The sequence below is a fragment of the Nannobrachium achirus genome (genome assembly GCF_963921795.1).
Source record: "Nannobrachium achirus genome assembly, chromosome: 7".
Taxonomy (NCBI): domain Eukaryota; kingdom Metazoa; phylum Chordata; class Actinopteri; order Myctophiformes; family Myctophidae; genus Nannobrachium; species Nannobrachium achirus.
Genome location: NC_137816.1, coordinates 65,518,395 through 65,545,082, shown reverse-complemented (window position 1 = coordinate 65,545,082; position 26,688 = coordinate 65,518,395). Strand labels below are relative to the sequence as shown.

Sequence of the window (26,688 nt, the reverse complement as noted above, 5' to 3'; positions counted from 1 at the left end):
CAATAAGTGAGACCTATTGCATATTTGAAAAAGCCTATTCATTCTGGACTGATATTTTACACGTACGGGACAGGAAAAACCTGTTCATTCTGGCCTGGAGTGACCATATATGGACATAAGGTAACGGACATTCTGTTTTTGAAAAAACCTGTTCATTCTGGACTGAAATGACCATATATGGGCGTGATACACACAAAGCCATTCATTGGAGGTAACGGACATTCTGTTTTTGAAAAAACCTGTTCATTCTGGACTGAAATGACCATATATGGGCGTGATACACACAAAGCCATTCATTGGAAGCGGTTTCCACCGCTTCAAAAATCTTGTATGTTTTTTTATGTGTGGACCCCAGGAAGACTAGCTGGCTGCTACGGCAACAGCTAATGGGGATCCTTAATAATATCAAATCAAATACTACATACACACAAAGCCAGATGTATCCATGAATTCAAGTTTCCCATGGGGAGAAATCGATAGAAAATAGTCCTTTTGACATTGTTTCTCTGTAAGGGACATGTCCGGCCACGTCTTCACGTGGACGGATACGCCTGGACAAGGTTCCTCCACTTGGTGATGAGTGGGTATCTCTCCGCATCCACCTGGACGTTCTCCAGCGCCGACAGAACCTGGCGGTCCAGCCTGCTGGGGGAATCCCCTCCCCCCAGGAACAACACTCTGGCTTCCGGTACGAGGGGCGTGATCTCGCTCGAGCCCTCCCTGTCTTCTCTCTCATGCTCGCTGCAGTGATAATCCTCGTCGGCAGTCAGATATTCCTCTGAAGAGGTGCTGGACACGTCGTCGTGGTCGTCCTCATCTTCTGTCTGCTTCTGTTGTTCCTCACTGCTCCTCATCCCCCGCGCTGCCCGGAGGCCAGAGGCCAAATCAATACCTTCTTGGGCGAGAGGAGAGGGTCTGGATTTGGAAGGCCGGCAATGGTCTTCCAAATCCAGACCTACTTCTCTTTCACGGCCAGAGGTAGCCAGGTTGTCTTTGGTCCCGTTGGCCTTCTCTTGGCTGTCCGGTGAGACTGAGAGATTTCCAAGCTGTTGTAGCAGATCACACAATGGAGGCACAGAGCCGTCTGTTGTGGATGATAGAACTGCTTCTCTTTCAATGCTGGCAGGACCGTCTGCCTTCTCTTGGTTGTCTGGTGAGATTGAGAGATTCTCAAAGAGTTGTAGCAAATCACACAATGGAGGCACAGAGCAGTTTGTTGTGGAAGATGATAAATGTCCTTTGCGGCTTGTTGAAGCAGGTATCAGAGCAACGTCCCTGGTGTTCTGGCGAGCCACACTCTTGTCCCTCTCCTCCAGGTAGCCCTCCAGCCTGTCCAGTCCTTCCTCGGTCGACAAGTCAATAAAACAGTCCAGGAAGTGCCAGTGTTCTGCCCAGCGGTGGCCCATCTCGCGTGCCATCTCCCTCCCCACGCTCTCCATCCCCCTGTCGGGGTCCGTTTTGAGGACGGCGCGGAAATCCTTTGCCTTCGGCTTCCCTGCCTTGTTCCTTGGTGGATTCGTCCATAGCCTATAGAACTCCTCTGCTTTTGAAGGAGAAAGAGGTCCCACGTACGCTCTCAATGCCAGGCTGGGATCGAGCGGATGCCCTTCCCGTCCGAAATCCAGAGAGAGGAAATCCTGCTTTAGCTGGCTTCCGGGTGAACGTGTCAACATAATCACAGGCCGCACAGTGTTGTCTGAGGCTCTCAGCAGGTGCAGGTAGCACCGGTCCTCAAGGTATTCTCTGATCTGTTCCCTTGTCTCCGGTGTGTGGTTTCCCCTCTCGCAGATCACATCGCGGGGCCTTTGTCCGTACTTGTTCCTCGGTTGCGTGTCCATGGCAGGATGGGAACACAGCAAGTCAACTACCTCCGGGCATCCAAACTTGCAGGCGAGGTGTAGAGGCGTGTCGTTGTTCATCGCGTCCGGCGTGTTGAGGTACAGGTCCACGACATAGCGAATGCGCCGGCGGAGAACGGATTCCCGGTCGCCGGGATACATGCGTCCCATGAACTGCGGTTCGCTCAGCGTGTCCAGGAGCGCACGGACGATCCCCGGACGGTCACCTTTGGCCGCCACATGGAGGACGTTGTAGTGGCAGCCGAGGTGCACGGCGGTGGGGTTGTCTCCGGAGCCTATCAGGTAGCGGGGGTTCTCCCACACCAGCTTCACGAATCCGTCCTGGTCGCCCTGCTCCACGGCTCTTCTCAGCTTGCCCGTGAGGTCCTGGGTTCGTGGGCTGGGGAACTCGTTGGCCTTCTCCGCGCTCGCGTGCGACAACGTCCCCGGCTCCAGCACGGTGGGCCTGTTGGTCCCTTTGGAAAATGCCTCCGCTTCCTGGCACGTGGGGAAGGCTTTGAGCCGAGCCCCTTTCATCGCTGCCATGACTTTAAGGGCCGTCTTCTGATCCTCAAAGACGTGAGCCTTTTCCTCTTCTGCTGAAGTGTCCTCCTCCTGTCTCTGAGGGCAAACACCATAAAAGACCGATGTTGACTCTCTTGGCCTCTCTCCATCTGTACACATCGCTGCGGTGCTTTCTCCTCCCTCAGTCTCCTCCCCTGACTGGCTTAAATTCAGTCTCGGATCACGAGCCTCCTCTAAAAGTCCTGTTGAAGGCTCTTCCTCGTCGAGGCCGTTTCCCCTCTCAGGTCCATCAAATGCGACGCTCTCTCTCCGCATGAGAGCTCGCGCCAGCGTCTTCTCATAAGTGCCTCGCGTGCTTGAAGTCACCGGGCCGCATTTGAGTCCCGCCGCGAGCATGGAATCTCGCAAACGTTCTTCTGTCATGGTCTGCAGTCTGGAGACGATGCCATCCATGGTGCTTTCGTTGACCGGGTCCAACAACCACGACACATAGGATGATATGAAGCACTTCAAGCGTAGCATGCTGTACATAGGGAGATGTGTAGCATACTGGAAACTGCCCCATCGGCCATCCATGATGGCACTTCTTGTACATACGCATATAAAGGCGAATAGTGACAAAGCGCTGAACCGGAAGTTTACGGAACGCATTGGAATCTATGGGGAAAAAGTGAAATCTACGGCGTACAAGAACCACGTCACCGACACTGTCTCTGACTCTGCAATGGCAGAACTCTATACAAGGCTCTGAATACATCAATTCAAAGGCTGTGACATCATCATGATGGGTATAAAACTCATGACATCATCATAATGCGTATAAAACCCATGACATCATCACACAGTGGGTAATGCTAGTATGGATAGGTCTGGATGCTGTACCATGTGACCCCCTCGGCAGGGGCAGCAGTGGCTCAGGGGTAGAGTTGCCTTCTTAGAACATGGAAGGTTCCGGAAGGGTTCCCAGTTCGATCCCGGGCTCCCCCAGAGTTAGTGTCAAAGAGTCCTTGAGAAAGACTCTGAATCCCTAATTGCTTCCGGTGAGCAGGTTGCCTTGCATGGTTTCCTCCGCCATCGTTGTATGAATATATGTGTGTGTGTGTGTGTGTGTGTGTGTGTGTGTGTGTGTGTGTGTGTGTGTGTGTGTGTGTGTGTGTGTGTGTGTGTGTGTGAATGGGTGAATGTAATGCACAATCTCTGTAAAGCGCCTTGGCGCTATATATAAATGCACCATTTACCATTCACCCCCTCATGCTTTACAAAGGTGTTCATGCAGACAACAGTGGCGGTCATCCTGCTGTTTGACGTTAACTTTGAAAGAATATCTTACAACCCAAATGGATCCTCATTCTTCCTAAACACCTGGGACTTCCCAGTACCACTTAAACCCTTTTCCCCCTGAGCGAGTGTCCCTCCAATGGCCTCTAGTGCCACAGATGTGTCCATGGCACTAGAGGCCATTGGAGGGACACTCGTTCAGGGGGAAAAGGGTTTATGGCACTAGAGGCCATTGGAGGGCCACTCGTTCAGGGGGAAAAGGGTTTATGGCACTAGAGGCCATTGGAGGGACACTCGCTCAGGGGGAAAAGGGTTTATGGCACTAGAGGCCATTGGAGGGACACTCGTTCAGGGGGAAAAGGGTTTATGGCACTAAAGGCCATTGGAGGGACACTCGCTCAGGGGGAAAAGGGTTTAAGTGGTACTGGGAAGGTTCTAGGTGTTTAGGAAGAATGAGGAACGATTTGGGTTGTAAGACTGTCCCCATGGGCTCGCGTCTCATGTCCATGTGGGCCAGAACCAGGTTCTACATAACTGTCTTGAATCTTTATAGATGTAATTGCGGCCGCAGGTCGCAGTTTAGTATCAAAACCTCCACCGGCCGTCCGTCAGTCGGTCGGTCGGTCGGTCGGTCACACGTCACACGTCACACCTTTGCCCTGCTCATATCTCCGCATCAGTATGACATCACACCACATGTGTACACCAGTAAGACTCCCTAATCGGTCCCGGCCGATTAGGGAGTCTAATCGGCCGGTGGAGGTTTTGATACTAAACTGCGACCTACGGCCGCAATAAGCGACCGTTGGTCGCTTATCTCCACAAATAGGCCAAAAGTTTGTTTTACCAATTATTACACTCTATGTGAACATTTACATCAACAAATCCCAAGTACTATGCAGAACGACCCATTTCAAGTTTTTAATGTACAACAATATTTAGAAAATAGGTCTACAAGCTCACAATGCTACGCATTGTCCTCGTCCCTTATATTCCCATAGGTTATATGGAGATCTCAGTGTTTGTCAGTCCTTGTTCATTTATGCCCATATATGAACATCTCTATATCTACTGTAACAGTCCTTGTCCCTTTATGCCCGGAGATCTCTTAACTGTAAGTCCTTGTCCCTTTTATGCCCATATATGGATATTCCTGATGTCATCAGTATATGAACATATATGGGCTTTCTGATATGCCCATATATGGAGATCTCTTAACTGTAAGCCCTTGTCCCTTTTATGCCCATATATGGATATCCCTGATGTCATCCGTATATGCCCATATATGGGCTTTCTAATATGCCCATATATGGAGATCTCTGTATCTCCATATATGGGTATAAAAGGATACTTCAGGTCTGACATCAGGTTTGTTTATATTGGGTTGCTAGGTTTGACATCACAAACTCCATGGGCCATCTGACCTAGAAATCTATATTTGGGCATAGATGACTCATCGTGACCTCATCATGATTTCAATCGCTATAAAAGGACTCTCAGTGACATACACTCTCCACAGATAAAGCAGTCAACCAGCCTACCAGTCAACCCATTCTTTGATTACTTTGTACAACTAGATTAACTTTTCAATGGCATCCCCACTGGAATTGACCGAAATGTACGACAGACAATGCCGGTCTTATACCAGGAAAGAAGCATTTCTTCGACTCAGACCTTATCGCCAGGGTTGGCTTATAGCAGCTGTCGGTAGATAATGCCGGTCTTATATAAGGGTCATTTGTGTACGGTGTGATTTGCCATGGTTACTCATTGAAGTTGAATCTCCATATATGGAGATAACCTACGCATCACACTAAGTCTGACCTCACCAGCCCATATTTGGGCATGAGCAACTTATGTCTCCATATATGGAGATATGATGACATCACACAGTCCTCAGCCGATGATGTGGCGTGATGTCATACAATACACAAACGAGCCCAGATATGAGCAGGGCAAAGGTGTGACGTGTGACGTGTGACCGACCGACCGACCGACCGACGGACGGCCGGTGGAGGTTTTGATTGCGACCGTCAGGGAGCAGTTTACTACCAGTAAGACTCCCTAATCGGGAGATAAGCGACCGTTGGTCGCTTATCTCCACAAATATCACAACCTCCACCTCTCACGTCATACAGGTAGCCATAGTTACACCTGGAATGTTGAATCTCCATATATGGAGATAACCTACGCATCACACAAAGTCTGACCTCACCAGCCCATACTTGGGCATGGACGACTTATATCTCCATATACGGAGATGGCCATATATGGAGATACGATGACATTACAGAGTCCACAGCTGATGATGTGGCGTGATGTCATACAATACACAAACAAGCCCTATATAAAGGGGCAATTCTCACCAGGGAAGAGAGCATTGCCTGGAATGTTGAATCTCCATATATGGAGATAACCTACGCATCACACAAAGTCTGACCTCACCAGCCCATACTTGGGCATGGACGACTTATATCTCCATATACGGAGATGGCCATATATGGAGATACGATGACATCACAGAGTCCACAGCTGATGATGTGGCGTGATGTCATACAATAAACAAACAAGCCCTATATACTGATGCGATACGGTGACATCACAGAGTCCACAGCTGATGATGTGGCGTGATGTCATACAATAAACAAACAAGCCCTATATACTGATGCGGAGATATGAGCAGGGCAAAGGTGTGACGTGTGACGTGTGACCGACCGACCGACCGACCGACGGACGGACGGACGGCCGGTGGAGGTTTTCATAGTAAACTGCTCCCTGACGGTCGCAACCAGTAAGACTCCCTAATCGGGAGATAAGCGACCGTTGGTCGCTTATCTCCTGTCACACTGCTGACATCAGTATGACATCACACCGTACACAAATGACCCTTATATAAGACCGGCATTATCTACCGACAGATTAGTAACAAGATGTCAAAATCATTGAAGGTTTACCCTACTAACCAACTGTTTACCATAGCAACCATGTTTTTTACCTTAGCAACCAACTGTTTACCCTAGCAACCAACTGTTTACCACAGCAACCATGTTTTTTTTACCCTAGCAACCAACTGTTTACCCTAGCAACCAATTGTTTACCGTAGCAACCATGTTTTCTTACCCTAGCAACCAACTGTTTACCCTAGCAACCAACTGTTTACCATAGCAACCATGTTTTTTACAGGGCCTGGGATTGATGACATCAGAAATCTCCATATATGGGCATGAAAGGGATTTTGTTTCTGGAAATATGTCTGTGGGGTGCCACATTTGGAATAAAACACTTACATCACACATCTGGATATCCATACAGCCCATCTAGTTTGCCTGTGTCCATTTATGCCCATATATCTGATGACATTGGGACAATGATCTCCATATATGGGCATAAAACTTATGTTAATTAGTAAAGCCTGGGGATCTCCATATATGGGCATGAGGGGTACCCTAAAAGGGCATCATCTGGGAATAGCAAATATAGCTATCCTAGAAAGTGAAAATCTTACATCAAAGGCCATAACTACCTACCTACCACCATACTGCATTCCTCATTAAACTACCTACCAGTAAGATGCCTAAGGGAGAAAAGCAAAGGGCGAGGTTGCACCATTTCTTGGTCTTCTGGCCAGTGATGTATATTGGACCATTTAACCATATATGGAGACATCTGGTACCCATAGATATTCACAGATATGGGCTTAATATTGATGACATAAGGGATCTCCATATATGGGCGTAAAAGGGATTTGGTTCCCCTGGCATCACAGGGATCTCCATATATGGGCATAAAATGGATTTGGTTACCCTGGCAACACGGGGATCTCCATATCTCCATATATGGGCATAAAAGGGATTTGGTTCCCCTGGCATCACAGGGATCTCCATATATGGGCATAAAAGGGATTTGGTTCCCCTGACATTACAGTGATGTCAGTGGCTGGTTCTACAGAGGGGATCTCCATTTATGGGCATAAAAGGGAATGTATGTATGATGATGTCAGATATCATAGACGTCATAGGACTTTCACATAACGAATAACTGAGTAAGCATGTAAACCCGTAAAATCTATATTTGGGCATGGCTGATTTATGACCTCATCATGATGACACGAGCAAACACAGCTGAATTGTATAAATGATCAGTGCAGAAACCAACAGAAGTATTTGACCAAGACTCTTGATCTTCAAGAACCCTGAGAACCTGTATTGTTTGGTATTTTACCATTTTTGGTGTTTGAAATGTTGAACTGGACTTTACATCGTGAAAGTGGATTCAATATATTGAGACTAGGGTAAAAAAACATGGTTGCTATGGTAAACAGTTGGTTGCTAGGGTAAAACCATGGTTGCTAAGGTGGTTGCTAACGTACACTAACAGACCAGCAACAACAGACTGTTGCCACAGCAACGTACACAAAGGTTTGTGTACACATGTGGTGTGATGTCATACTGATGCGGAGATATGAGCAGGGCAAAGGTGTGACGTGTGACGTGTGACCGACCGACCGACCGACTGACCGACCGACGGACAGACGGCCGGTGGAGGTTTTGATACTAAACTGCGACCTTACGGTCGCAATGAAAACCTCCACCGGCCGTCCGTCCGTCGGTCGGTCACACGTCACACGTCACACCTTTGCCCTGCTCATATCTCCGCATCAGTATGACATCACACCACATGTGTACACAAACCTTTGTGTACGTTGCTGTGGCAACAGTCTGTTGTTGCTGGTTTGTTAGTGTACGTTAGCAACCACCTTAGCAACCATGGTTTTACCCTAGCAACCAACTGTTTACCCTAGCAACCAACTGTTTACCATAGCAACCATGTTTTTTTACCCTAGCAACCAACTGTTTACCATAGCAACCAGATACGCAGAGCAGGGATCTCCATATATGGGCATAAACAGGTGACATCACACTGATGTCAGATACTCAGAGCAGGGATTTCTCCATAATATATGGGCATAAAAGGGATTCTGTTAGGGATCTCCATATATGGGCATAAAAGGGATTCTGTTAGGGATCTCCATATATGGGCATACAAGGGATTCTGTTAGGGATCTCCATATATGGGCATAAAAGGGATTCTGTTAGGGATCTCCATATATGGGCATAAAAGGGATTCTGTTAGGGATCTCCATATATGGGCATAAAAGGGATTCTGTTAGGAATCTCCATATATGGGCATAAAAGGGATTCTGTTAGGGATCTCCATATATGGGCATAAAAGGGATTCTGTTAGGGATCTCCATATATGGGCATAAAAGGGATTCTGTTAGCTGTTAGTGATCTCCATATATGGGCATAAAAGGGATGCTGTTAGGGATCTCCATATATGGGCATAAAAGGGATTCTGTTAGGGATCTCCATATATGGGCATGAAAGGGATTCTGTTAGGGATCTCCATATATGGGCATAAAAGGGATTGTATCCCAGATGATGCCCTGTTAGGAGATCCACACTAACAGAATCCATATATGGTCCTACCGACAGCTGCTAAAAGCCAACCCTGGCGATAAGGTCTGAGTCGAAGAAATGCTTCTTTCCTGGCAAGAATTGCCCCTTTATACTGTAGGGCTCGTTTGTGTATTGTATGACATCACGCCACATCATCGGCTGAGGACTGTGTGATGTCATCATATCTCCATATATGGAGACATAAGTTGCTCATGCCCAAATATGGGCTGGTGAGGTCAGACTTAGTGTGATGCGTAGGTTATCTCCATATATGGAGATTCAACTTCAATGAGTAACTATGGCAAACTGTCAACTGCCCGTATGTCTTGATAATTGCGACCGTCAGGGAGCAGTTTACTATGAAAACCTCCACCGGCCGTCCGTCCGTCGGTCGGTCCGTCCGTCGGTCGGTCGGTCGGTCGGTCACACACACGTCACACGTCACACCTTTGCCCTGCTCATATCTCCGCATCAGTATATAGGGCTTGTTTGTTTATTGTATGACATCACGCCACATCATCAGCTGTGGACTCTGTGATGTCATCGTATCGCATCAGTATATAGGGCTTGTTTGTTTGTGACGTGTGACGTGTGACCGACCGACCGACCGACCGACTGACCGACCGACGGACAGACGGCCGGTGGAGGTTTTGATACTAAACTGCGACCTTACGGTCGCAATGAAAACCTCCACCGGCCGTCCGTCCGTCGGTCGGTCACACGTCACACGTCACACCTTTGCCCTGCTCATATCTCCGCATCAGTATGACATCACACCACATGTGTACACAAACCTTTGTGTACGTTGCTGTGGCAACAGTCTGTTGTTGCTGGTTTGTTAGTGTACGTTAGCAACCACCTTAGCAACCATGGTTTTACCCTAGCAACCAACTGTTTACCCTAGCAACCAACTGTTTACCATAGCAACCATGTTTTTTTACCCTAGCAACCAACTGTTTACCATAGCAACCAGATACGCAGAGCAGGGATCTCCATATATGGGCATAAACAGGTGACATCACACTGATGTCAGATACTCAGAGCAGGGATTTCTCCATAATATATGGGCATAAAAGGGATTCTGTTAGGGATCTCCATATATGGGCATAAAAGGGATTCTGTTAGGGATCTCCATATATGGGCATACAAGGGATTCTGTTAGGGATCTCCATATATGGGCATAAAAGGGATTCTGTTAGGGATCTCCATATATGGGCATAAAAGGGATTCTGTTAGGGATCTCCATATATGGGCATAAAAGGGATTCTGTTAGGAATCTCCATATATGGGCATAAAAGGGATTCTGTTAGGGATCTCCATATATGGGCATAAAAGGGATTCTGTTAGGGATCTCCATATATGGGCATAAAAGGGATTCTGTTAGCTGTTAGTGATCTCCATATATGGGCATAAAAGGGATGCTGTTAGGGATCTCCATATATGGGCATGAAAGGGATTCTGTTAGGGATCTCCATATATGGGCATAAAAGGGATTGTATCCCAGATGATGCCCTGTTAGGAGATCCACACTAACAGAATCCATATATGGTCCTACCGACAGCTGCTAAAAGCCAACCCTGGCGATAAGGTCTGAGTCGAAGAAATGCTTCTTTCCTGGCAAGAATTGCCCCTTTATACTGTAGGGCTCGTTTGTGTATTGTATGACATCACGCCACATCATCGGCTGAGGACTGTGTGATGTCATCATATCTCCATATATGGAGACATAAGTTGCTCATGCCCAAATATGGGCTGGTGAGGTCAGACTTAGTGTGATGCGTAGGTTATCTCCATATATGGAGATTCAACTTCAATGAGTAACTATGGCAAACTGTCAACTGCCCGTATGTCTTGATAATTGCGACCGTCAGGGAGCAGTTTACTATGAAAACCTCCACCGGCCGTCCGTCCGTCGGTCGGTCCGTCCGTCGGTCGGTCGGTCGGTCGGTCACACGTCACACGTCACACCTTTGCCCTGCTCATATCTCCGCATCAGTATATAGGGCTTGTTTGTTTATTGTATGACATCACGCCACATCATCAGCTGTGGACTCTGTGATGTCATCGTATCGCATCAGTATATAGGGCTTGTTTGTTTATTGTATGACATCACGCCACATCATCAGCTGTGGACTCTGTGATGTCATCGTATCTCCATATATGGCCAACTCCGTATATGGAGATATAAGTCGTCCATGCCCAAGTATGGGCTGGTGAGGTCAGACTTTGTGTGATGCGTAGGTTATCTCCATATATGGAGATTCAAGATTCCAGGTGTAACTATGGCTACCCGTATGACGTGAGAGGTGGAGGTTGTGATATTTGTGGAGATAAGCGACCAACGGTCGCTTATCTCCCGATTAGGGAGTCTTACTGGTAGTAAACTGCTCCCTGACGGTCGCAATGAAAACCTCCACCGGCCGTCCGTCGGTCGGTCACACGTCACACGTCACACCTTTGCCCTGCTCATATCTCCGCATCAGTATATAGGGCTTGTTTGTTTATTGTATGACATCACGCCACATCATCAGCTGTGGACTCTGTGATGTCATCGTATCGCATCAGTATATAGGGCTTGTTTGTTTATTGTATGACATCACGCCACATCATCAGCTGTGGACTCTGTGATGTCATCGTATCTCCATATATGGCCATCTCCGTATATGGAGATATAAGTCGTCCATGCCCAAGTATGGGCTGGTGAGGTCAGACTTTGTGTGATGCGTAGGTTATCTCCATATATGGAGATTCAACATTCCAGGCAATGCTCTCTTCCCTGGTGAGAATTGCCCCTTTATATAGGGCTTGTTTGTGTATTGTATGACATCACGCCACATCATCAGCTGTGGACTCTGTGATGTCATCGTATCTCCATATATGGCCATCTCCGTATATGGAGATATAAGTCGTCCATGCCCAAGTATGGGCTGGTGAGGTCAGACTTTGTGTGATGCGTAGGTTATCTCCATATATGGAGATTCAACATTCCAGGTGTAACTATGGCTACCCGTATGACGTGAGAGGTGGAGGTTGTGATATTTGTGGAGATAAGCGACCAACGATTAGGGAGTCTTACTGGTACTAAACTGCGACCTTACGGTCGCAACAAACCTTTGTGTATGTTGCTGTGGCAACAGTCTGTTGTTGCTGGTCTGTTAGTGTACGTTAGCAACCACCTTAGCAACCATGGTTTTACCCTAGCAACCAACTGTTTACCCTAGCAACCAACTGTTTACCATAGCAACCATGTTTTTTTACCCTAGCAACCAACTGTTTACCATAGCAACCAGATACGCAGAGTAGGGATCTCCATATATGGGCATAAACAGGTGACATCACACTGATGTCAGATACTCAGAGCAGGGATTTCTCCATAATATATGGGCATAAAAGGGATTCTGTTAGGGATCTCCATATATGGGCATAAAAGGGATTCTGTTAGGGATCTCCATATATGGGCATACAAGGGATTCTGTTAGGGATCTCCATATATGGGCATAAAAGGGATTCTGTTAGGGATCTCCATATATGGGCATAAAAGGGGTTCTGTTAGGGATCTCCATATATGGGCATAAAAGGGATTCTGTTAGGGATCTCCATATATGGGCATAAAAGGGATTCTGTTAGGGATCTCCATATATGGGCATAAAGGGATTCTGTTAGCTGTTAGTGATCTCCATATATGGGCATAAAAGGGATGCTGTTAGGGATCTCCATATATGGGCATAAAAGGGATTATGTTAGGGATCTCCATATATGGGCATGAAAGGGATTCTGTTAGGGATCTCCATATATGGGCATAAAAGGGATTGTATCCCAGATGATGCCCTGTTAGGAGATCCACACTAACAGAATCCATATATGGTCCTACCGACAGCTGCTATAAGCCAACCCTGGCGATAAGGTCTGAGTCGAAGAAATGCTTCTTTCCTGGCAAGAATTGCCCCTTTATACTGTAGGGCTCGTTTGTGTATTGTATGACATCACGCCACATCATCGGCTGAGGACTGTGTGATGTCATCATATCTCCATATATGGAGACATAAGTTGCTCATGCCCAAATATGGGCTGGTGAGGTCAGTGTGATGCGTAGGTTATCTCCATATATGGAGATTCAACTTCAATGAGTAACCATGGCAAACTGTCAACTGCCCGTATGTCTTGATAATTGGTAAAACAAACTTTTGGCCTATTTGTGGAGATAAGCGACCAACGGTCGCTTATCTCCCGATTAGGGAGTCTTACTGGTACTATTAGAGGTTTGGGCCTGCTCCGCCCGTTTTATATTAAAATATTATGATATCACATGAAACTTTACCAATCATGGAGATTGGCCCATTTATAGTCTGGTTGGCTGAAATGTCATGTGAAGCTCACCAATCCATCAATCCTCAAGATCTTCGGACATATGCCCGTTTATTAGCCTGGGTACCAGCCTGCTCGCTACGTTCAGGCTGGTACTGAACGTAGATTTTTCAAAGGTCTTACCATTGGATGACGTAAACATAGACATACTGTCATACTTATATATAGATGGATGGATGGATGGATGGATGGATGGATGAAGAAATCCCAAACTTGCTTTTCAATGATGTCACTGGTAGGCAGTTTTCTGAACCTGTCTTACAGCCCACAATCGTTATGCAGTTTCCCAAGTTTTCAAATGTATAACATTCTTTATTCATTGTCAGTGACAGTTACACCACTGCCCCAGTTGCATGTGGTGGGCAGCACATTTACTCAAGCACAGAACTTAAATGTACTTAGTTACTTTACACCACTGCCCCAGTGCATGTGGTGGGCAGCACATTTACTCAAGCACAGAACTTAAATGTACTTAGTTACTTTACACCACTGTACCCCAGTGCATGTGGTCTGGTGGATACATGTATTCTGAGCGTATGCCACCAGTTTGTTAAAGTTTCATGTTTGCCTCCTCTGTTTCTGTTTGTCTCTGCAGGAGTCCGGCAGACAACATCGACGTCCGGTGGAAACCTTGTAAGTCCAAAATGCTAACTCTTTGAGTGGCGCTCCTAGAACAGGAGCTATAGCTACAACATCTTTTAAAAATCTTAAAAATGTCAGAGCTTAAGTAAACTGAAGCGCGGCTACATCAGGCCGAGATATGGCCTATACATCCTGGCACGAATGCCTCAAAGTTTGTTGTCCGGTCAACAACTGGGGGAAAACGTGTAAGAAAGATGTCTGTGCTCAAAGTTTGGTGTACGCCAGGGTCCCATTGGCCAAGCTTTGCAGGACGCACTGTGATTGGCTAGTGGTGCGCTTGATGAGATTAATTCATAAATAGCACCGCTCACTTCACATTTGGTGTGATTTTTCAGGAGATGTTTAAAACAGTGATGAATTTGACAGCTAATTTTGTTTTAGTTTAGTTGTAGTCTTTTGAATGAAATCCAAAGATTAGATTTAGTCAAAACAAATAGTTGAAATATGGAGATAACAGGTTTCAGCTTTCCTGCAGCAACGATTGGGTATGCCGGCACATGTACGGTGTACAGTGGAGTAATGTAACTAAGTACATTTACTCAAGTACTGTACCTAAGTACAATTTTGAGGCATTGTTACTTTATCAGAGTATTTCCAGTTTTCAGTAATGTATTTCTACTTTGCTACATACAAACATTGTACTTTTTTACTCCACTACAATTATTTAAAAATTTGAGTTACTTGTCCCAGTCCAGAATGAACAGGTTTTTATCAAAAACAAAATGTCTGTCACCTCATGTCCATATATGGTCATTCCTGTCCAGAATGAACAGGTTGTATCTGTCCCGTACGTCCAGAATATCAGTCCAGAATGAATAGGGTTTTTCAAAAACAAAATGTGTGTCCCATGTCCATATATGGTCATATCAGTCCAGAATGAACAGGTTTTATCTGTCCTGTCCTGTCCCGTCCGTCCGTCCGTCCGTCCGTCCGTCCGTCCGTCCGTACGTACGTATGTACGTCCGTATGTACGTATGTGTGTAGTGTCCGTCCCGGTCTGATGATTGGATACTTTGAGGATTGGTCAAGCTTCACATGACAATTCGGCCCTCCAGATAAAATCATTAATTCATTCAGAATATAAAGAATGTATAGATCACAGAGTTCATAACTCTAGAACACATATAGAATAAAAGTTCACCGCTTCACTTCGAAACAAGGTTTTTTTTCCTACGTTTTAAAACTTGTGAAACGGAACATTCAACATAATGACTACTCTCTACATTTGGTACTTTAAGTAGCCTACATTTTGATACCAAAACCAAAATTTGAATTCCTGAGTATTTCTACATTGGAGTATTTTTTAGCCCAGAGCCAATCGCCTAAATTGTAATCCTGGGTGCTACTCCCCCTCTGCCAGCCTGGGGAGAGCCCTGAACTGACCGCATGCTTCCTTCAACGCATGAGTTATGAGCAAGCCGCTTCTTATCACCTGACGGGGGAGTTTCCCCGGTATGACGTATAGCATGTGGAAGGAACACGCTATTCCAACCAGTTCCTTTCCCCTCCATCTGGCTGGCCAGGGGGAGGCAGTATAGAGAGCAGGATTACTGCATGTTTCTTGTGAGGGTACCTACCCTAGGAGACATGGGGAGAACACGCAACCTCCACACAGAAAGGCCCTTTCGCCAACCCCACTTAGGGGGTGGGCACTGATGATGCAGAGAAGAGAACACGCCCCCCCCAGTGCCCACAGCGTCCCCGGCGGGAATCTAAACTGGGACCTTCTAGCTGTGAGGCGACACTATTAGCTCATTTCCTGCAATCCCCGTCGAAACCGGAGATTTCCCGCTGTACCGCGCTGCCATGCCCGTAGATCCCGGAAATGTAAATAGCTTTAATCATTATGAAACGATTAAAAGTATGATCGCTGTATATAGCCGTTTCGGACTCTTTAGGCCCGCCTCCTAACTGTATCCGGCCGTATTTCCTGTTTTGACCGGATCTAGGTTTCCGTATCCGGTCTAAGGCTGCGTCATAGCTCAATCCCATAGCTTTCCATTGTAAACAAGGAAGCTGTCTGGACGGGCATAACATGGTATTTTTTCACGCAAATCTTTTTTATTTGGAAGCTGTTTGATTCTTTTACCCGCCTGACATGATCTGCGCACATATCGTCTGCTATGTGCGCGACGTGCCCTCGCAGGACCATAGCGCACAGCTCAGCGTTTTACGTGAGTTTTTCTGTAAACAGCGGCAGATACAGCCTGACAACGGATATTTCTTTTTCCAATGGGATTGTTTTTTTTCGAAAGCTGCGGTCCGGTCTGCAACGCTGTTACATGTTACATGCACAGATCGTGCGCGATGCGTGCACGTGCCCGCGTTAAAAGGTAAGGACAATTTGGCAGTTGCTGAGTTCAGGCTATGTTTAAAATGGCAGAGAAAAAGTTAGTATTGTTACTTTTACTTAAGTAAGAAATGTGAGAACCTTTTTCCACCACTGCATCAGGTATGCTGGCACGGCACTCGACGCAGGGCCTCCCATTCTTAATCCTTGTAACCACAACCAGCTCCCATACCGCCAGCTCTGTGCGTGGCGCTGCCAACCAGACAATGACAGACGGGACGAGACAGCACCCATCACCGTCGGACAAGACTCAATAATTTATCACCGCGGCGATGGGGGCATGAAATGAAATCTGGCTTGGTGAGATTGACGTTATAAAAACGCCACATGAAAAGACATACCGTGACAAGCAGATGTCTTATTATGCAGCGCTTCCATCTGCCGTCTAAGGCTCAAAAAGGGAAGTAAGGCATCTGGGGCTTCGAGGCAATCCTCGCGGCCCTTTGTTAAGTAAATACTGTATAATTCAGTGCATTTTGCCCTGTAGCAAACCTGTATATTTAATTTAACAAGTTTGTTAAAGGTCTCATGATATGCTGCTTTTACAAATACAAAACATTAAAGTCTTTTTCACGGTCTTTCCAACGAGTATAAAGGTTTTAACTGAAAAATCCACTCCAGTGAGCCATGGATTTATTTTTCGTCAAAACCGGAGCACCGATAGTTGAAGGCCATAGACTGTAAAACAGAGAAAGCTACGCCCATATCCTCTACAGGCGGCAAATGATGCCTATTTAGCAAGCGTGTGCATGCCGCCATCTTTCTACGTCCTGTCCTGAAAATGGAAATGCTACCAGGATTCTATTGGTTGGGTCAGAGCATACGTTATTTTCATCATCAATTTTAAAATACATGGGACCATAATTTAACAAAACGCATATCATGGTGATCGAAAGAAGACTTTAAACGAGTGACTGGAAGCATAAAGTATTTATGACAATGTTTATTAAGGTAATACAATTATGTGTATAATATAATAATAATTAAGTTTGGCAAAAACCCATTCACTTTCAATGGAGCATACTACTTTCTGGTACTTTCTGCTCTTGAAGTCTCTTCCTATATCGCCTCAACTTGCAAGCCGGATACTATAACCTTGGTTATGCCACATACCACCTACAGTGTAGGCTCTAATGCAGCCTGACAGTGAGTCACAGGTTCGATTTCCAAGCCCGAAGGCCTTTGCTGCATGTCACTCTCTCTCTCTCCCTGCTTCCTGTTGCGGTTACTTATCCTATAAAGGCAGAAAAGCCCCCAAAACATCTTAAAAAAATACAAAGACAGTTAGTTTGTCTATTTATGATGACAGGACGTTTGAAGCAAGCAGTTTTTAAATGTTGAAGTAGTGGGGGTTCTGTTCATCCTTTCATCTTCGTTCCTGCCCATGCGACTGTGTTGCCCCGATAAGCACGTACTCAAAGTTCCATTAAAGCCAAATTATATTCTCTGTAATTTCCACAAACAGCTGAGTCCAAACATTCGCACATTATTACATGCTGTACCAGCATGCATGAAGAGTGCATCCTATTGTGTCAAGTTAACGTTTTTCCACCGCTTGCCTTTTCAGTTCGGGCAAACTTTGCAGGGTGGTAGCGAGTCATGTCAAACTGCCAACAAAGGAATGTTACTCTGATTGTACTTTGATGTTTCAGTCATCTCTGAGGTAGTAGCAGAAGTTGCAGTCCCTTCGTGTTGCGTTTCGAGCTTGCAGATCTGCTATTTTTTATGCTTTTGCGTGACACTGTAGTATGATTGAGTAGGGCGTTAATTTACAGTGCAATAGAGGGTATGCGCGTGATATCATCATCATACCCGGAAGTTATGCGGGAACGCCTACTGAGTGGCAAAAAAACTGCTTTCTGGTCTTGACAGCCCAAACATCCAAACAGAAAAGTCCTATCTGACTGCATTAAACAACGTTAAACGACATTAAAACTCACTTTGCCGCTCACTTCATGCATGCGCATACCCTCTATGACAGGGGTATTCAACAGGGGGTCCGGGACCCCTAGGGGGTCCTCAGAGTTACTACAGGGGGGCCTCCAAATCTTTAAGTGATAGAAAAAAAATGTTTTCTCCTTTTTCATACAAACCACTTGAACCGTAGCGTCCATATATTCTGGGAACTTTAGCCAAAAATAGCAGATCTTCAGGCTCACAATGCGAGGCGTTGTGAGCTGGTAGATCGGCTATTTTTGGCAAAGAGCTTGGTGTAGAGGGGAAAAAGAGCTGACTAAGTACAGAATGAAAGGTCATGTTTATTAAGCATTGACAGTTCAAGTGGATAAATATCTGAAAACCACAAATTGACATGAATCCAAAATACACTGATGATCGTTGCTGTCAAACAATGAAACCATATGGAATCTATGAACAGGTTGTGGGGGTCCCTGCTTCATCTCTCTCTCAACTAAGGGGTCCTTGGCCTGAAAACATTGAAGACCCCTGCTCTATGAAAACAAACAAACAAACAAACACAAAAGGTAAGACAATTGGAGATAAAGAGGTTTCTGGCCGACCACAACAAAATCTAATGACACTGTATTGTGCTTTATGTCCAAAAAAGTGTGAACGCAAACAACAAACTGTGATAGAAAGGATATATTTGATTACACCGCGGACATATGAAATTAATAATAATAACAACAGAAATACAATTTGGCCAATTCTTGCTCCTTCCAGGCTCCTCCAGCAGGAGACTGCATGCTGTGCATCCAACAATAACAAAGACTCTTGAGTCAGTCAGTCAGGCTGCATACAGCATGCATCAGCTTCAGTCAGTCAGGCTCCATACAGCATGCATCAGCTTCAAAAGAACACAACAGAACAAATTAATAAAGCATTGGCATATTATTCCCTAGCGAAGGTATATATATATATATATATATATATATATATATATATATATATATATATATATATATGTATATGTGATGCCATTTCAAATTCAAATGGTTGAAAAACCTGCCTTAATAATAAAATGATGAGAAGAGCTGTTCCCTCTGTATGAGCTGTTCCCTCTGTATGATATGTTCCCTCTGTATGAGATGCCAACGCCACAGTTCTCCAGAGAATAAGAATGTTAGAGAGGCAGGGTCTGCAATTACTAAAAGGGCATTTTGGTGAAAATGTTGAAAATAGTAGACCTACAAGTTCACGGCGCGTCACGCTGCAACGCATTAGCCCCGTTTACATGCACGCTTCTAATCGTATTAAAAACAAGATTTTAGATAAACCCGATCTAATTCTGCATGTATACACCTAAATAAACCCGATCAAAACCAACACGATTTAAATTCTGATCGGATGCAGAGGGGTGGTCTAGACTTTTTTACGACCCGATCCAAAGGAAAATCCTTCCATGTATACACCTAAACCCGATTAGAATGTGACATGTTCTTTCAGCGAAGCACATGAAGCATATATTGCTGATGAGCGCAACAGAGACGGAGAGACGCGCGCACGCACACGCTCACACACACACACACACACACACACACACACACACACACACACACACACACACACACACACACACACACACACACACACAACGCAAAAAAATCACGAGAGAGAGAGAGAGAGAGAGAGAGAGAGAGAGGTTAACACACCGACCCAAAAACTTCACGAGCGCAAACTCACTAAATGGACCTGTAGGCCTACTACTGTACGTGGTGTGGTGTGTGAGTGTGTGAGAGAGAGAGAGAAAGAGAAAGAATCTAGCGCAACTGGACGCTACCCTGTCCCGTTCATCTATCCTCCTGTCGAGTCCTGTGCGTCTTTTACCAGGTCAGATTGACCTGGCCACTAACTAATTGTCTTCTTGCGATCATAAATAACCTAAGAAACCACCAGCAAAATATCCTTTATGCTATATCCTTCATCAGATAAATAGCCTAATATTTAAAGGGGACTGGGTTAAGGGGATATAAGAGTCGATTTTAAAAGTATTTAACTATACAGACTTTTTGTTTATTATCGTGAATGCACTTGTCCATGAAGCCTATTATGTTCTATGGGCCGTCGGGCCAGTGCAGTGGTGGAAAAAGTACTCAATTGTCTTAAAGGAGTAAGTAGTTCACCACTTTTCAACCTGTCTTCGTATAATAGGTCCTCACTAATGTTCATAATAAAATAGCACCATTTTTTTCTATTCAGTCTGGGTCTCATAGGAGAGCTGTCAAATCCTTCTACCGGTGACATCATCGTTTGACAAAAAATAATTAAATAATATTTTTATCACGAGAACAATGGCTTCCACTTTAACATTGCAACTTTTTCAGGAATAGAAAGCCTGCAGTTTCTATTAGCTTGCATTTCCCATTGATGATGTCACCGGTAGAAGGATTTGACCCACCCACAGCTCTCCTATGAGACCCAAACTGAGTAGAAAAAAATTGTGATATTTTATCATGAACATTAGAGAGGACCTATTATATGAAGATAGGTTGAAAAGTGGTGGAGTGCCCCTTTAAGTAAAAGTATCAATACTGCAATAGAAATACTCTATTAAGTAAAAGTCCAAAATTCAGTTACTTGAGTAAAAGTATGAAAGTGTTGGCATCAAAATGTACTTCAAGTGCCAAAAGTAAAAGTACAAAAATGTTTGAAAATAGCAGATCTACAAGCTCACAACGCGTCGCGATGTGACGCGTTGTGAGCTTAGATCGGCTATTTTCAAACAGCCTAGGTATAAAATAGGGCTAAAATGGTTTATGTATGTTTTATAATATTATAATGTATACCTGCAAAGTAACTAGTAACTAAAGTTTTCAAATAATTGTAGTGGAGTAAAAGTAAAATATTTGGATCCGAGATGTAGATGGAGTAGAAGTAAATGTATTGGAAATTGGAAATACTCAAGTAAAGTACAAATACCTCAAAACTGTACTTAAGTACAGTACTTAAGTAAAAGTACTTAGTTACTTTACACCACTGCGTCGGGCGCAAATATGGATTGTGACGTGATAATCATTACCAGTAAGACTCCCTAATCGGGAGATAAGCGACCGTTGGTCGCTTATCTCCACAAATAGGCCAAAAGTTTGTTTTACCAATTATCAAGACATACGGGCAGTTGACAGTTTGCCATGGTTACTCATTGAAGTTGAATCTCCATATATGGAGACATAAGTTGCTCATACCATAGCAACCATGTTTTTTACAGGGCCTGGGATTGATGACATCAGAAATCTCCATATATGGGCATGAAAGGGATTTTGTTTCTGGAAATATGTCTGTGGGGTGCCACATTTGGAATAAAACACTTACATCACACATCTGGATATCCATACAGCCCATCTAGTTTGCCTGTGTCCATTTATGCCCATATATCTGATGACATTGGGACACTGATCTCCATATATGGGCATAAAACTTATGTTAATTAGTAAAGCCTGGGGATCTCCATATATGGGCATGAGGGGTACCCTAAAAGGGCATCATCTGGGAATAGCAAATATAGTTATCCTAGAAAGTGAAAATCTTACATCAAAGGCCATAACTACCTACCTACCACCATACTGCATTCCTCATTAAACTACCTACCAGTAAGATGCCTATAGGGAGAAAAGCAAAGGGCGAGGTTGCACCATTTCTTGGTCTTCTGGCCAGTGATGTATATCGGACCATTTAACCATATATGGAGACATCTGGTACCCAAAGATATTCACAGATATGGGCTTAATATTGATGACATAAGGGATCTCCATATATGGGCGTAAAAGGGATTTGGTTCCCCTGGCATCACAGGGATCTCCATATATGGGCATAAAATGGATTTGGTTACCCTGGCAACACGGGGATCTCCATATCTCCATATATGGGCATAAAAGGGATTTGGTTCCCCTGGCATCACAGGGATCTCCATATATGGGCATAAAAGGGATTTGGTTCCCCTGACATTACAGTGATGTCAGTGGCTGGTTCTACAGAGGGGATCTCCATTTATGGGCATAAAAGGGAATGTATGTATGATGATGTCAGATATCATAGACGTCATAGGACTTTCACATAACGAATAACTGAGTAAGCATGTAAACCCGTAAAATCTATATTTGGGCATGGCTGATTTATGACCTCATCATGATGACACGAGCAAACACAGCTGAATTGTATAAATGATCAGTGCAGAAACCAACAGAAGTATTTGACCAAGACTCTTCGATTTAAACATCAACAAAGGTGTGACGTTTGTTGATGGTCACAAAGGTGTGACGGACGGACGGACGGACGGCCGGTGGAGGTTTTCATAGTAAACTGCTCCCTGACTGTCGCAATAATAATGATAGGCCTACATGTATACAGAACAACGCACATCCCCAATAATCTAATTAAAAGAGCATTGCAGCTTTTTTTCACTTTGGTGGGGCTGTGCATTTGCATTAGGCTCCATTATTATTACTATTATTATTAATGGATACAGGGAAATGCGATCACAACACGATTTAAAAGTGGGCACATGTAAACACCAGATCGGATTGATCTCACCCCATGTAAACACTTGATCCAATACCTTCAATCGGGTTTATTTAGATCAGATTGGAATGATGCTGTCATTTCTAAAACGGCTAGTTCCATTCCTTGATTCTGATTGGCTGGGTGCCATGGTATACCTGAGACTGTAACCCATACCTTGAATCAGTTTATATCAAAGCCAGGTGCGTTATTTCTTTCCACTGTGCCGTGAGGCTGAACTAGAGAAGCGAGCGTTTGATTTCCTCTCAAATCCTGCCGTGCGGGTGCTTCTAAGCACCGCCCGCATGCATAGGACAGTGACTGAATGGCTCCGGGCGGGGCTTGTAAAGGCAACAAGCGCCCTCTATTCTCCAGGCACCACTCGGCTGTTTAGCTTAGGTTGCTATGCTAGCGTTTTTGATGTGATACATAGCAGCTAAATCTGGATGAAAATAAACATGTGTATGGATCGAATATGGTTCTTAACTTCTTAACATGAGACTGATCTAACACAAGTGTTGTTTCCAGGTTGTTTCCCTATTTTTTTTTTTGCAAAAAGAATGACGTGACTTAACGCAAGGACATGTCTCTTCCTGGTGGCGGAGAAGTGTACTTTTTTCTTTAAATAATGCAATGCTATGATATTCATGTTGCAATATTGTGACCGTTTTAGAAAAGCAATAAGCCACGTGAGGCTTGTGGTTACCGGGGGAGTATACACCGGCTGAGAGGGTCGGAAACACTCGGCTGCGCCTCGTGTTTCCCAACGCCTCTCAGCCGGTGTATACTCCCCCGGTAACCACTCGCCTCTTGTGGCTTATTGCTTTAGTATACGCAGCTATTGTGAGCTTGGAGGTCGGCTATTTTCGGTGCTTGACACACCACACTGAACTAAGCATAATCAAGTCAATACTGGAGATGTGGCGTAACGGCATGGATTTCTACACCGAGAGGGCAATTCTTTCAACATAAGATGCTGGATGTGCTCTAATTTGTGCCGTTGAAATCATCAATTGTGTTTTTATATATATTTATATATAAAAATATTTATATGGTTATGAATTAGCAGATTTAGCAGCATTACAGTGGTATGGCCAGCAGAGGGCGATGGAGATAATGGTAGAACATAGGAGCAGAACAGTGGTGTTATGTAGAATAACTAAAAAGTGATACCAGCACAAATTATAAAATTTACGGCACAATTCAGCACATATTCAGCACTAAAGAATGACACCATTTTTATATATGTTTTCAACATATGGGGTGCCAACTTCACAGAGGTGCTCAAGTCCCCTTTGATGTTTATGTGTGCACCAAATGAATGTACAATGAGGTTGAAAGTGGACCTCACTTCAGGGTACTTGGTTTGCTGCCATCACAGACTCTTCACCATTGACCAATAGGGCTGTCATGATTACACATTTAAGTTGACGATTCATTGTCACACAAATAATAGCTATTGAACAGTCAGTGGAACATACAAAATACGTTTATGTTTTGCCTTTTAGGGCTTCATAATGAAATATTGAACTGGGCAGATATGACAACTTAAAGGAGCTATAGTCAAGTTTTTCTTGAAAAACGGATGCTAAAATAAAAATAATGTTTCGAAAATATTTTATAAAAAAATAAGCTTCATATCATATATGTGTTTCTATTCAAAAATGACCACAAAAAGCGTAAACTAATGATAAAATAATCATTTTGGCCATTGTCAGACCGACACTTTGTTTACATTCTAGTCTATAGACTAGGATGTAAACAAAGTGTCGGCCCTACAATGAAAAAGTTGACTATAGCTCCTTTAAATACAAAATAAATTACTGACTGATTATGTTCTGTGCCAGTGTGGCACAAAGTGTCGCGCATGCAGTGAGCTTGTATATCTGCTATTTTTAACCAACTTGTAAAATGTGGATCAAGCATTTAAAATGAGTGTGACAAATGTAGCTAGGGACCACCGGGAACCGCCTCAAGGACCCCTGGTGGTCACCGGACCCCACTTTGAGAACCCTTTAAGTTTACTCAAATACAATTATTACATTACATTTTGAGGTACATTTAGTTTACTTGAGAATTTCCATTATATAGTCATTTAAACTTCTACACTAATCTCTGGAAAACATAAAAAAAATTGAGCGGTGGTAGACCGCTCCATAGCATGGCCGTGTGTGTGTGTCTGTAGCCTGTACGTGTCATGTTTTGCCATAGCATTGTGTGTGTGTGTCTGTAGCCTGTACATCCTAGACTTAAATCCTAGTCTGAAGACGTTATGCAAGCACGACCACCGCTCACTTCACACTGGGTGTGATTTTTTTACCCTACTTTTGGTTACTTCGCAGATTCAGATTATTATTTCAAAATGTAGGCTACACAAATGAATTAATGATTGTAGACGCAGCAGGCTACTTGAGTAATTACCATTACATGTACTCAAGTACTGTAATTAAGTCAAATCTTTAGGTATTAAGTATTTCCCATATTTCTCCTTTACACCACCATCTCAGAGGCACTACAATTATATGAAAACTTTAGTTACCATTTACATTGCAATTGTGGATTATTATTACAAAACATGTGATGCATTGTGAGCTTGTAGATCTGCTATTTTCAAAATATTTGCATACATTTGGAAACTTGAAATGGGACGTTCTGCATAATGAGCACTTTTGGTACTTTAAGTGCATTTTGATGCCAATAATTTACTCAAGTACATTTTGTATTCCGGACTTTTACTTGTTAGGGTGCCCTCACACCAAAATACCTAGAGTGGAATCTGCCAATGCATTTCAATGAGAATGGAGTGTTTTTTTTTTGCCAGTAGAGGAAAACACTCCATTCTCATTGAAATGCATTGGCGGATTCCACTCTAGGTATTTTGGTGTGAGGGCACCCTTAGGGTGCCCTCACACCAAAAATACCTATGAGAGTGGAATCCGTGTTCCGCCAATGCATTTCAATGAGAGTGAAGCGGTTTCATGCCAGCAGAGTATTTCTGCAAAAAACGCTCCCTTCTCATTGAAATGCATTGGCGGAACGCGGATTCCACTCTCATAGGTATTTTGGTCTGAGGGCACCCTTACAGAGTATTTCTACACTGCAGTATTGATACTTTTAGTTAAGTAAAAGTAAAAGTACTTTTACCACCACTGCTAGTCTGCATGAAGCTGGTCCCCCCTCCCCCCAGTGCCTAAGGCAGGGGTGGGCAACTTTGATGATGGAGAGGGCCACTATATTTCCACCTTCACTCCAGAGGGCCACTATATTTCCACCTTCACTCCAGAGGGCCACTATATTTCCACCTTCACTCCAGAGGGCCACTATATTTCCACCTTCACTCCAGAGGGCCACTATATTTCCACCTTCACTCCGGAGGGCCACTATATTTCCACCTTCACTCCAGAGGGCCACTATATTTCCACCTTCACTCCAGAGGGCCACTATATTTCCACCTTCACTCCAGAGGGCCACTATATTTCCACCTTCACTCCAGAGGGCCACTATATTTCCACCTTCACTCCAGAGGGCCACTATATTTCCACCTTCACTCCAGAGGGCCACTATATTTCCACCTTCACTCCAGAGGGCCACTATATTTCCACCTTCACTCCAGAGGGCCACTATATTTCCACCTTCACTCCAGAGGGCCACTATATTTTCACCTTCACTCCAGAGGGCCACTATATTTCCACCTTCACTCCAGAGGGCCACTATATTTCCACCTTCACTCCAGGGGGCCACTATATTTCCACCTTCACTCCAGAGGGCCACATTG

At 44.4% G+C, this 26,688-nt stretch overlaps 1 protein-coding gene across 1 annotated transcript; it reads right to left on the bottom strand.

The window, feature by feature from the left end:
- Window positions 1–533: 533 nt before the first annotated feature.
- LOC308288925 (ankyrin repeat and LEM domain-containing protein 2-like) lies at window positions 534–2,939 on the bottom strand (the record flags this gene model as incomplete). The annotated part of the gene is made up of 1 exon (XM_080730399.1): window positions 534–2,939. The coding sequence occupies one exon, from the start codon at window positions 2,937–2,939 to the stop codon at window positions 534–536; it is 2,406 nt and encodes an 801-aa protein (XP_080586525.1).
- Window positions 2,940–26,688: the final 23,749 nt, after the last annotated feature.